General features: G+C 36.9%; 1 protein-coding gene across 1 annotated transcript in view; it reads left to right on the forward strand.

Annotated features, from left to right (window-relative positions):
* LOC122802299 (beta-arrestin-1) overlaps nt 1-14,248 on the forward strand; it is a 915,058-nt gene that overhangs the window by 718,091 nt on the left and 182,719 nt on the right. The window contains exon 10 of the mRNA XM_044071946.1: nt 4,762-4,846. Within this exon, the coding sequence (XP_043927881.1) occupies nt 4,762-4,846 (85 nt within the window). The remainder of the gene's footprint in view (nt 1-4,761; nt 4,847-14,248) is intronic.

The raw sequence follows: 14,248 nt of genomic DNA on the forward strand, positions 1-14,248 counted from the left end.
GCTCGTTGATAGACTGGTTGATATGTATGATAAAAGACAAATTATTTCTGGACTGGCAAAAAACAGTATATAGTTTTTCCTTTTAAGTTTTGCTATTTTGCCCTTCTCGTCTTCAAGAAAATAAAAGAGTTAAATATCATTATAATATTATATCTTTCTCAGCAGCTTCTAAATGCTGCAGTCTCAACCTTCTCAGACATTTCTGATAATCTACTTGCAGGAAAGAATCAGGTGAATTTCTAGATGCAAAAGTTCTTTCACATGTCAAAAACATGTTGCTCTGATGAAGTCTCTAGATAGTGGGATGAAAGAGCTTAACGTTTTGAGGCATATGAAAGCTGTGTGCCAAGCAGTTTGTGTCTCCAGGGTGTTGCTTTTGAATTATCAGTTGTTTGTCACACTGTGGCCTTCCATGCATTGTTATTACTATGTCATATCATGATGCTTAGTAACTACAGAGAGACATGAGATATCATCTAACCACCATGATGTCATTTTTCCAACTTACTTTCTCTATAACTTCAGTTTATTGCATGACATACAAGCCTTTATGTCTAGCTCATTATCTTTAAGGTGGTACAGCTATATACTGCAGTAGTAGCAGTAGAATGATTCTGGCTCCAATAAAATACAAGTGAAAGCCCTTATAAAAAGAAGATAGCATCAGTTTCAGTTTGAGTAGTAGAACTGCCATGTAGTGCCAGCCAGGAGAGGAAGGACTAGACAATTAGTGTTTAGCTCCCCTGTATCAAAAGAACAGAAAATGGTTCTTCACAAACATTTCTCCTGTGGTGATTTCATCATTTACATATGCATTTTGATGGCTCATGGGATGATGACAAAAATTAGTACTTTTGGTGGCACTGCAATGGGAACATCATGGTATACATTATTTTTATGTATTCAAGTAAAAGTAAGTCATCATATACATTGGCTGGCTGGAAGCCAACTGCTACCACTCATCTGAATATAAAATGAAAATCAAGATATATCCCCCCTAATGGAAAACTCCATACAAAGTGAGGCAAGTTTTTAATACCAGATGTTCTATGGAGAAAATTAGAAGATTATTAGAAGCACTATAAATAGGTCAGTCAGGTAAAGGAAGAAAACACTGGCATGTCAACATGAATGTAGTGTCACTGAATCAATACCAACAAAAGAACAAAGAATTACTGATAGGTTATCTGAATCTAAAATGAAAACTGAAATGTATGATATCAAAATATCAAACACAATTTTTGACCAAAAGATAGAATGTTTAAGTGGAAATATTACAGAGTCAATTGGTTAAGAGAGTTCACATGAACTTCAATGATGAAAAGGAAATAAAAATGTTACTGGTGCGTTGATGATGAATAAATGAATGAATGGAAAGCTGGATGGACATCAAGTGACATTTACTAAAAAAGCAGTAGAAATGAAGGGAGAGGATATTTGTGGGAGATGCACTTGCTTTGATATGTTGCACAGCTTATTAAATTTACAAACGTGTAAAGAGTATAAGGGTAATGAGGTTTTAGAAAGAAAAGGAACAGAGTGTAGATGCAAAGAATGCAACTTAGAAATTGGTGTTAAATTTTATTAGGCATCTGTAAAATAACACAGATGTATACAATTACATAAAATAATGGATCATAAAACAAAAAAATGTAGCATTTTTGTAGATAACTTTAATTCTATCTTTAGAATAATAGATAACATTTGAGATTTCATACTGTAAGTAGCAACTTATAGAGAACTCCTTCAGGTTCTGGATGCATTATTGATTATGACAGCTGGGCTACCTGGAAGAATTTAGATGGTGACACCAGTGGTTAACTGTGACCACCATTTCACATTCCTATTGTATTTGAACTAGTCACATTATGAATTGAATGTGTTTGATTCTCTTCATCACTTAATAAATATAGCTTTTGCTATGTAAAATATATGGAAGGTAGCCTTATAGCTGTCCCCACAAAGTATTAAGGTTAGGCGTTGTTGTTTAGTCCAAGGCTTGTTTCCATCAGTCTCCATTTGGTCACTGTGTAACTGTGAGTAATCAGTAATCCACTGACCCAGGCAATTATAGGCCCATCAGCCTAACTAGTCTGATCTGCAAGGCCATGGAATGCATTATCATGGACCTTATAAACAAGGACATTGGAAACCTCCAGGCACTTGACCCACACATTTTGGTTTTGTCAAAGGGAGATCATGCCTGTTAAACTTGGTCGACTTCTTCAAAACAGTCACCAATGCCATGGACAAGGGGAAGACACTGCACACTGCCTTCCTTGACCTAGCCAAAGCCTTTGACACTATTCCCCATTTAGGCATAATAGATAAACCCTCTCAGCTAGGCATACCAGATGAGTAGCTAAGTGGCTCACTGAACCCACTCAGTCAAAATAGGAGAAGTCACCTCTAGTAGTAGACCCGTAACGAGTGGTGTACCTCTATTGTTTGGGATATACTTTTCTGAGCTGCAAGCCAAAACCAGTGTTCTGTGGCTAACCAAGTTTGCAGATGACTGCAAGCTGGGTGCTGTCTTAAATTCCCCTAGTGGAAACATCCTCCAAAAGGGCCTTACCAAAGTAATGACTGGTGCCAGAAGCATGACCTCAAACTGAATGCCAAGAAATGCATCATTATCCCTTTGGGGAAAATTACTTCCGCACTAATTATCTCATTAATAACAACATACTAAGCATGCAATCAGTCACGAGGGACTTGGGCACCCAGCTTGATGGCAACCTGACTTTTGTCCACCACATTGCCTCCATTATATGGAAGGCTTTCTACATGGCCTACCTCATAAGTAAGGGTATTTCATCCAGGAACAAGGAGGTCATAACATCCCTGTACTCCTCCCTTATCAGACTCATTATCGAGTACAATGCTCCTTTGATATGTACCTTACCAAGCACATGCAACAGCTGAAGAGACCACAGAGGTTTCTGACCAGGAAAATCCAAGGTCTCTAACCTATCCTATACAGATAGGCAAAAAGCCATGTCCATGATAAAAACACTGTGAAAACTGACAAAATAAATAAACACACCAATGAATGTTCAGCAATCAAGGATCCTTTACTTTCTAGCTATAACATCCGGTACTTCAGCCATTCACCTTCAAAGGATACATTAATTTCAAACAGGCTCATAATTTATACCCAGAGAAACCCCCAGTTGCACATTAATTAATTTCCTTAAAGTGCACTGTGTAATAAATATTTTTTTTCAAATGTTATACAATTAAATATAATGCATCCAATAAATAGCATCCTAATGTGCACTGAACATACATACCCAAAGACAGCAAACAGAACAAGACATTGTTATCCCACAAAGAAATTTTTTAACATTTATTTAACTTAAGCTAACTTCAAGATTAAGGCCTTTAGGATAAAGTGTCCTAAAATTCAAAATCATTTTACTTTCTAAATCAATTATTTTTTCTTAAAATCCCCCTCTGAACAACATTGGCTGAGGTAAAACACTAAAAAAGAAAGATTTTTCAGAACCCAAGTGTGCAGAGTTAAAATGTTCACTCACAGGACTCTTCCTGTTATTATTTTGTATATCACCCAGGTGTTCTAATATTCTAAGTTTAACTGCCCTTTTTGTCTGGCCTATTTACCATCTCACATCATTGCATCCACACCCCACTATATAAATCACCCCATATGAGCTACAGTTAAATTTTCCCCTAGGTACAAATTCACGCCCATTAATAAAAGAGCCATAAATATTCCTTATCCGACTATATGGGTATAAATCATTGTTGGTGTGTTTATTCAAAAGCCATGTCCATCTACTCAGTCTCATGCAGACTACTCAGAGGTGGCCTGTGTCTGGCATACAAGGCCATCTCTTACCCTGCCTTGATGGAGTAGCTGCAATTAAAAGTAAGTCAAATTCCACTTGCGCAACCTGCACACAAAGCCACAACCTGGTCTTTGACATTAGTAGAACTTGTTGGCGGGATAGATTTGTCTCCTAAAGACTCCCCCATCTGCAGAATAGACTCCCTTTCCATGTCAAGCATAGTACCTCACTAACCCTCTTTAAGAGTAACCTGAATGACTGGATGGGAAAAAGAAAATATACCCCTGGGATCCCACCTGTGTCCCTGCATGACAGGGGAAACAAGTGCTGACTTTGTGGGAACATGGGCAGAATTCTTGGCTAGGCTTATAATGGGCTCTGGGCCAATAGCCTAGTATTGTCCTATGAACCTATGAAGCTATGAACCCAAACAGTGTTCCTGTACCACTCAAGGCTGACAATGAGATGCTAGTGCTTAGTGGTTTTATGACATTAACAGATGAATAAATATACTTCTGCATGATAAGATTCTGAAACTGTGTTATTTTCCAATAATGTGGTAGCTGTATATTTTGTACAGCTTTAATTTTTACACAGACGCGTATATTTCTGCAGAACTCAACATATTTCTACCAGCTGAGGAAATGTATGTTTTAAAACACTTTTTTGCTTTAGGTGTCTTGCATTTTTAGACTTTTATTAAATCTTGTATTATGTATATGATGGGTACAAACACAGAACTTACTGGTATACCTCATACTGCTCCAGAGGCAACATGTAAGTCATGAAGTACAGGCCACATACACTTATGTATAATTGTGCTCTAGCTCTTCACGTTTCTTGTCTTAACTGAAACAAAACAAAAATCTAAGGACACTGAAATATCAGCTCAGCTTCATAAATACAATGGTATGTCTTTTAAAATAATTTCCATTTGATTTATCTATAGATCTATTACCATGGTGAGCCAATAAGTGTCAATGTTCATGTCACAAACAACACAAGCAAAACTGTGAAGAAAATTAAAATTTCAGGTAAGACGATGTCACTCTTTATTATTACCCTGCTCATAAATATATTTAGACATATTTCTTATGAGTTTAGTAGTGCACTGGCATTAACTTTGTCACCAGCCTTTTCTTTTAATTGCAGGTGTCAAACTATTATTATGACAATGGAGTACTCTTAAGCTTTAAATTTATTTTCCAGTTACAATGTAATACAGTCAAATTGTGAGATAGTACTCCCATTCATAGTAAAAACAGAAAGCTGCAATTGCATTGTGGATCTGAAATTCTAAAAGGAAAAGTGTAGGAATAAATTTGCTTGTGATAAATAAATGTAACATACTTTAAAAGCATAATCTTTTAAAACAAAATATTGGAAATATTCATCAATAAGCAATGTGTGATAATGCATTGTGTATAAAGTAAGAGTTATAAAGACATTCTCTGATAAAGGCAGTTATGTGACTTTGAAGGACACTGTACTGCTGATGTACTAGAATATATGCGTTTGACTCTGATACTGGAAGAAGTCAATGAGAATGGATGCAAGGCAGAGACTATTAATGGCTTATTTACCAAAGGAAGGGAGGAAGTGATGAAAGCCACACCTATTGCTCCACTTGGGTAAGAGCACAAGAGGACCATCTTGAGGCCACCAAGAAGCACTATTCTTACAACACCAGCACAACATTCTTGCCAGTAGTGTGGGTGGACAGGAGCACTCAAGAACTGCACATGGTTTGTGAAGTACTAGAGGAAGAGGAAAGTGAAGCTTAAGATTTAACACTCAGTAGGATGACGGCATGAGCTCCTTAGATCTTGTTATCCACTGCCAGCTCAAAGATTATCTAGAAACTAATCTCCTCAAAAAGGAAGGCATCATGTGGAGTAATATATGTGTCTCATGCATAGCAGGATGTGAAACTTTTCTGGCAGTGGCAAAGGAACAAGCAAGATGATCAGCCAGGGTAAGAAGCTAAAAAACTGATTTTCTGATGTTTAATTGTTTAATAGATGCATAATCTGACAAAAAATGTAGACTTTAGATTTTAAATTATTGATTGATTGATTGATATTTTATTTATTTATCTATTCTTGTGACAACCAGGTGGGTGACCTGGTCCACTAACCCTTTTCATTCTTGACATGGCAACAAGTAGACAAATATACAAAGACAAAAGACATTTTAAATAAAACACAGTAATAGTCATATAGTAGTATTATATGCAGGTAACTAACAGGAGTGACTTTATGTAACTACCAGTATTATGTGAGTACATTAGGCAAGTAGGTATTAAGCACTTTGAATCACAGTAGGAATGATTGTAATTGTGGCAGTTTCAATACCTGTGGGAAGTATTTAAAATAGATGCAAAATAAGTTGTTAGTCTAAGAGAAGTGGTATATGTGCCATTTGAGCTATATTACAAAAAGATTCCTGGATCAAGTAACAAAAAAAATTCAGTTTACCACAAAAAGTTGAAATCCTACAATGTAAAATAGGCATGTACTGAAAAATATACATTAATATTGCAACCAAAATGCAGAAAAAAATAAAATCAGGGAGTGTCTGTTGAATAGATGGCAAATTAAATAAAACACATATTAAACAGCAGAAATAAATTTAATCATTCACTGCAATATATTAATGTTAAACTGTTACCTTGGGCAGTAAAGACCAGCTTATATATTGTCTGTAAGGCAAGGAAAAAGCCATTTTAATATTGCATTTTATACTACAAAAATTGGAAGGAAGTCTTTCAAACTGAAAATCAAGCTTATTGAATTCTTTGTTTTCTAATGTGCTATAAAACTGATAGCTAAAAAACACAGAACATGTAACAAGTAAGCCATAAGAGAGACAAGAAGCATGTAAATTATGTTAACTTTTATTAAAAATATAAGATACATTTATTTAATTACACTTGTTAACTAGAAACCATACATAACTGTATTTTACCAGTTTTATGTGAGGTCAGGGTATTTTGTCATATATTGCCATCTCTCGCAATGGAGACACTCTCCTAGCTTCTTTGATAGTGATGCCTCTCTGTTGTAGGCTACCTGTCCTACATTCTACACATCTCTTGGTTAGATATCTGAAATGCATCAAAAATCAATGAAAGCAGAGACAAGATTGCAAATTAAATAAAATAAATATATAGCAGACAGAAATTTTTATCATTCACTGCATTATATTAATGTCAAAATATATCCGTGGGCAGTAAAGACCAGCTTATATCTTGTCTGAAAGGATTAAGCTAAAGCTATTTTAATGTTGCATTTTAAGATATAAAAATAGGGAGAAACTATTTCAAATTCAAAATCAAGCTTGATGACTCCCCATATTTTCCATGAGCTGTACAACAACTAGGTAAAAACACAGAACATGTAACAAGCAAGGTATAAGAGAGACAAGAAGTATATAAATTATGTTAACTTTTCGTTAAAAACGCAATACATATTTATTCAATTATGCATGTTAACTGGAAATCATCAGCCATCTTTTACCATGTTTACATGAGGTCAGGGCATTTTAACACATGTTGCCTCCTCTCTCTATTCAGAGGGACTCTCCTAGCTTCTTTGACAGTGATGCCTGTCTTTTGTAGTTCATCTTTCATACAGTCCATCCATCTTTTGTGTGGATTTCATCTCGTTTTGCCTTCTTCCTGTGTTCCCCAAATCTGCTTTGCCAAATCATCTTCTGCTTTCCTGCATGTAACTGAACTACTGTATTCTGCTCTGCTTGAGCATCTCTGCAGCTGGAGCTAGTTTGGCTTCAGCTCTGATGCCCTAATTTCTTCATCTGTCCCATGGTTTGCATCCTATTACCCATCTCTACCACTTCATCTCCAGCACCTCAAGATTCTTCAGCTGCTTTGCATTCATAGGCCAGATTTCTGTGCCAAGGAAAAACATTTGTCTTACTATTGTTTTCACGCTTTGCTTTGAAGCTTCTTTGACATTCTTCTGTCATGCATTGCCCTCGACATTTGGCACCAATTGTCAGCAGCACCTCTAATTCTAACTTTAACCTCCTCATTCAGACTTCTCTTCCACTCAACCACACCTCCCACATACTTGGACATGTTAATCTCCCACACTGTTTTTCCTTCTGTCTTAATTTTCAACTTCTGATTTCCTCCATTTGCTGCCATGACAACTGTCCGTTCTTCCCATACACCCTCAGTTGTGCATTCCCATCCTCTATTAATGAACTTCATGTTCAGAATTTGATTGCAGTACCACATCATCTGCAGACAGTGGCTTTGTTGATCTGTCCTGTCTGAACTGTTTGCTGATGTAGTCCTTTATCAGTATGAACAGCAGTGGGCTCAAAACTGAAAGATGATATAGACACACTCTCAATGGGCACCCTTCTGTGAGTCTGAACACTATTCGTTCTTGTGAACATTAAGTCTTGTACATAGCCTGCACTAAGTCTACCAATGTTTCCAAGAATTTTAAATTAATGTAGGACTATCTCAACTAGATTTCTTAGGATCTTGTCATATGCTTGTATAAGTTTAGGATTGCCCAGTTGGACTCTTTACTCATTGCCAACTTTTGCACCAGTATCTGTTTCACTGCAGGCATCAGGTCAGCTGTACAACATTCTGTTCTGGATACAAGCTACACATCTCCCATCTTAGTTTTTACAGCTCTGCATATTGCTTTATCATTTACCCTCTCCAGCATTTTCAATCAGTGTGAAGGCATATCTCTGAATTACCAGCAGTTGTGAATATTCCCTTTATTCTTGTGCATTGACATTGAATGCTTATTCTCAAGCCGTCTTAGATAGATTGCTCTCTCCATACCATGATGAGTACCCTCTGGAGCCACTTCTTTCATAATGTACCCAGCATCTAGTTCATATCTGCTACAACTTCTTCTGAGCCTGCATCTTTCCCAATTTAATTTCATTACTGCACTTTATTTTCTTTGGGGTTTTCTTCATTCACTTGTTTCATGCTGTATTCCTTCTGTCTGCCTTGATGTTCTCTGAACTAGTAAGCACTGTTACTGGGATTCCTGATGAATATTGTCTGGTGACTAGCTTCTGTAGGTTTCTGTTTTTGGTTTGAAGTCTTATAGAGCTTCTTTCTTGCTATCTGCTGAGTTAGTTTCCAGCATCTTGTAGAGTTTCTCTGATCTCTGCTCTTTATCACTGTGACTCCTGTCTTAGCTAACCAGTATTCCTTCTTAGCCAGCTCTGTCTTTTCTGTCTTCTACTTCACTGTGGATTCCATCTTTCCTTTGATAACTTCCTGAACATCTCATTCCACCACTAACCTTCCTTATGTACCATAGTTACATATCTGTTTCGACCAACATCATACCAGTCAACATCCAGGTCTTCATCTCAGATACTGTTGACTTTAGACCTTTCTGTGACTACTGGTTGCAACTTACCATGGCCAGCAATGTTTAATACTGAGGGCTGTCTGTTTCACTAGTGATGGCTTTGCAATCTATGGTTGGATCACAGTGCCAATATGTTGCCAGACAGAAGTCTAGAATGGCCTCTCTTTCTTTATTCCTTCTGCCTCAGCCATGTGGACCCAGACCAGTCTTATTTAATTTATTTCTTACTTAATATGATCCCCAGTAATCAAGACCAACTGATTTTGTCCTTTTTTTATCAAGGAGGTCCAAAAACGTCTGCCTGGATATCTTCTTCTTCATACTATCACAGTCTTGCTGTGGGGCATAGCCTGATATTATGAAGACTGCCCTGTCTTTATACTGGAGCCTTATTGTCATGAATTTGTCATTAACTGTGCTAACTTCCTTCACTGTTTTCTGGAAATTCTGTCTCACAATACCCACACTATTTCTAGGCTACAGTAGACTTTGGATCCCAATATAAGTGACTATGCTGCACTGTGCTTCTACCTTTCCACATGGATACACAGTACATCCAGTCTCTTCCTTACCATCATGTCATCCACTTCAAAATTACATCTTGTCAGTGAATGTATATTAAGTGTAGCAATAATTATATACTTTTTGGCAAGTCACTTGTTTTTATGTCCTGCCCAACAGAGCTATCCCAGGTAACACAGGCTGAGCAACTGGAAAAACAGCCAGCCAATAGTTTTTTTGACCCAGAGCTGCTGGAGTATATAGAGGGAGCACACTGGACAACAAGGGCACATAGACTCTTCCCACCATCAGTAGTAGGATTGGTACAGATTGGGTACTCCACCCACATAGCACTTGCAAATATTGATGCTCCTTTTTGGCAAACTTAGTTGAAGTGATCAAAATGCCAGGAACCATTTTTAAGTTGCTAAATTGCTAGCCCTAACACTGCATGTAATCTGCAGTCCATGTGTTCCTTTCTAGAGATTAATGTGCACCATAGATGATGCCCAACATGGTCAGTCTGCAAGACTCTTCCCAGATAGGAAACACCTAAAATCTGATTTATATTTGTTCATGCTGTCATCTTCGTGTTCAGTTGTGTGTGTGCGTGCACGTGTGTGTGTTTGTGTGTGTGTGAATGTGTGTGTTATCTTTATTTCCTGTATAATATGCTTTCCTGCAGTCCCTAACACTTGCAACTAATCTGCATATCCATTGTTCCTTCTCTTGTTCCAGAGTGATCATGTTTACCTATGAGACATAAGTAAGGTCAGTTATGTATTTATTTATTTTACTTGACTATCTGGATAGTTCAACTGGGCAATAAACCTCCTTTTCATTGGAGGCGCAGGGAGAAAAGCTCCAAATGACATAAATATATATACACATAAGATACACACAGTATACAGAGATAGCAAACATCTCTGCTAAAAAAAAAAGAGTAAAGTAAAATCCAAATGTATATACAGTTCTCAGGGCTGCATTTGTATTGCAGTCTTCAGTATAGAGAGTTTCAATCTCACTACACTATACCACTGACAGTGAAGGATAGGTTTTGTGTAAATTTCACTTAAATTCAAGGAAGGAGGACATTATAAACATACAAATAACAGCCAGGATTTCATTAGTATTGCAATATACAGAGTCATTACAACAATCAATAGTGGCAGATATATGTGTGCAAACTTCAGTTTTAGAGTCACAGAAATGGTTGCAGAGATTATTCTGTAACACTGCAGTAAGAGATGGTGATAATTGTAATAATACATTGTGTCAGCAAGAATTAAATTACAGTTGTTTTGAGAGGTAACGAGTAGGCAATAGATTTTGTCCCAAAGGAAAAAAAAAAATAGAAGAATGTGTAAGAGATGTTACCTGTAGTAAAGAGGTGTAAGGTGCGAGTTAGAATCCACCTCAGTGTGTGCATATGTTCACACACATATACATACACCAAATAGATACCCTGCTCATTTCAGAATGTACATATTTTCTTTACATACTTTCCATGTGCATCATCAGCACATGTATCCATATTTTGTGCATATTGCCAGCTCCTTAACCTGGCAGAAATATTAATTCCCTACCTCAGACCCATATGAGTTAAAGGAAAAAAATACTGTAGACACTAAATAAAAATTCAGTATTGAATACCCTAAAACAATTACCCATTTAATTACATCCATGCAACATCAACCAGACCTTAAGTTATGTAGAAGTAAAAAGTAAAGTACAATTAGAAGCACAATCAGTCAGTAAGAAAATATCCCTACTAGCAAAACAAACTCTTTTCTACATAACTCAGCTAAATAAAATTAAACTACCTGAAAACCAAAACGAAACATTAATGCACCATGTTCAAAAATACACCCTCAGTAAACTCCTAAAATAATGTCAAAAAGTTACCCTTCCCATGAAAAAGTGTTGCATCTCATTAATATGAACATAAAATGGAAATAAAAAAATAAAGACAAATTAGCTATATGTAAATCTAATTGACTTTATACAAGATACTTATTGTATTGTAAGATTAACAAACTATATTTTATGATATGGCTCATTACCTAATCTCATATTTCAGTATATCCATTCTCCCTTTTTTAATTTCTTCAAATCTTTTGGCTTTCCAATACCATGATAGAAATGCATCCCGTTCCTAAGTCAAAGTACAATTAAAGTTCATGAAATTAGTATTGCTTCAATCTTTGATGTCAGCCAGAAGTGCTCTTCGCAGCACCCGCAATGTGCCCAGTAATGACCCCTTCTGCAATTCGTACGGGGTTACATGTATTGGTAACACATATAAATATGATTGTCGATTCTTTTTTATAAGACGCATTGCTCCTACTATTGTTGGAACTGTCTTGGTATTTTCTTCCACATTGCTCTCATTTCTGCCTGCAGATCCTGATATTTTATGACTTCGTGTCTCTCTGTACTCAAGACACTATAGTCACTGGGGGTGATGATTTCAATGATCAATGCTACTTTTGTCTTCTTTTCATGGACCACTATATCTGGTTTTCTAGCATTTATCTTTTGAACTGTTGGTAATGGATGACCCCATGTGATGTAAACTTCACCATTTTCTATGATGCTTTGTGGCTCGTTTCCAGTGTTTTTCAGCCATTTCAGTACCATAATATCTGAACAATCCACAGTCTTGCCACATTATTATGCTTTTCAGTATACAGTCCTTCTGCCATTAGACAACCAGAAATGAGGTGTGCAACTGTTTCCAGTTTGGTTTTACAAAGCCGGCATTTGTCTGTTTCTCCCACATGTTCAATGGACTTTGTAAACCAGCATGCATGTAACCCACAATCTTGGGCCATCAATATTAAACTTTCATCTCTTGGTTTAAATTTGTCTCTCCTTAACCATTCCTGCATTTGTTTCTGATCAACATGAGGCTTTTCCTATACTTGCAACTATATTTATGCTTTTTCCAGAATTCTTGCCCTCTCATTACCTTATACCTTCACCTTATATTCTTTCTTTTTTTTTTTTGGCACATTCAGTCACTGCCTGATTTTTATCAACTTCTGGTTTGATTTCCATTCCTGCTTGACTCCGTTATGCTTCTGCTAGATTAAGCAGAGAAGTCATCTTAGATTTATTCTCATGTTTCAAAACTTTCACTATATTTGGGTCTTGTGAGGTCAGCAGATATGTGTGGAGTCCTATGATTGCAGATCTATACATGTAATCAATTTCAAGGAGGCCATTTGTGTTTATGTGCATATGTATGTACAGATGAATGAATCAGATTTATTTATTTATTGCATTCTTAATGTTTACATTATTTCAATACTTTTTGATGTTATTTGCCCCACTGCATGTGGAAATCAGCCCATTGATTCATCATCACCAGGTAAAGATGTTGACAGGGAGGAGTCATCATTCAGAGAGCCATCAGGTTGGTTTGAAGATTTTCAAATTAGCTCTGCATTCAACCACTCTGGTGGTATAGAGGGATAATCCCCTGAGTATAGCCCGGCCAACCAGGATTTATTTAGCAGCTTGCATAACTGACATAGTGGCAGGGAGAGATGGGCACTACCATTGCTGGGAGGGAGGTATGGAGCCAGGGAGGGTGGTCCTGTGGGTATTTCCTGTGATGATCCCTGCTGGAGACCAGGAACATTGCTGTTGGGAGTCTTGGTCCAAAGGGTGGAAAGGGTAGAGACTTGGCTTAGTCATGGGAGTGAACTGATAAGCTGCATATCTTCCATGCATGCCTATCCCTTGCTGCCATTATATGGACTGCTAAAAGGGGGAGGAAGAATTAGAGTAGATCATAAAAGGAAAACCTTCAGTTTGAAATGGACACCACTGACCCTTCCAGGATGTCTTTAAGATCCTTGCTGGCCCAGTTTAAATTTTGACATTGAACCAGGAGTGGTAAGTACCAGTAGATACACCAAAGTAAATGGGGGACTGGGATGGCTGCCAGAGTGACAGAAGGGGCACAAATTTTAGCTCTACATTCCCTTTGAAAACCTAGCTTATTGTGCCAAAGGAGGATGTACACTGAGCATCCACTATCCTCCCCACCTCCCAAGGGAAGCAAGCAGGCCACCCCCTTTCATCCTCCCCCACCTCTATCACTGGGACTATAATAGACATACCACATCCCAATTTGGACATGATGATGAGATAACCTGGAAAAAGGTGGGTACATCAGTAAACTGTAATGAAATAGGCAGGCTAAACTATTTATAATTGTTGTTAATACCTCTTACTCCTGTGTTATCAACACTAACCCTCAACCTTCTCATTTTGTCATTAATGAAGAATTTAATTAATTAAAAAGTTTTAAAAAATAATTTCCTCAAAATTAGTTTATCATGTCAATATTATATAATTGTTATTCACATCAGAAACTTAAACTGGATTGTATACACCCCAGTAAATATATACAAAAGAAGTTTCATTTTCAGTGCCAACTATAAGGTTGTTTTATGGTATAAAAGATCTGTTTATATGACCACTGACATTTTGTTAATAAAACTCACACTTCTGATACAACAGATTTTGTTTTATGTTATGGTGTTT

The sequence above is a fragment of the Protopterus annectens genome, chromosome 5.part0, assembly GCF_019279795.1.
Source record: "Protopterus annectens isolate FY-2018-M chromosome 5.part0, PAN1.0, whole genome shotgun sequence".
Lineage (NCBI taxonomy): Eukaryota > Metazoa > Chordata > Ceratodontiformes > Protopteridae > Protopterus > Protopterus annectens.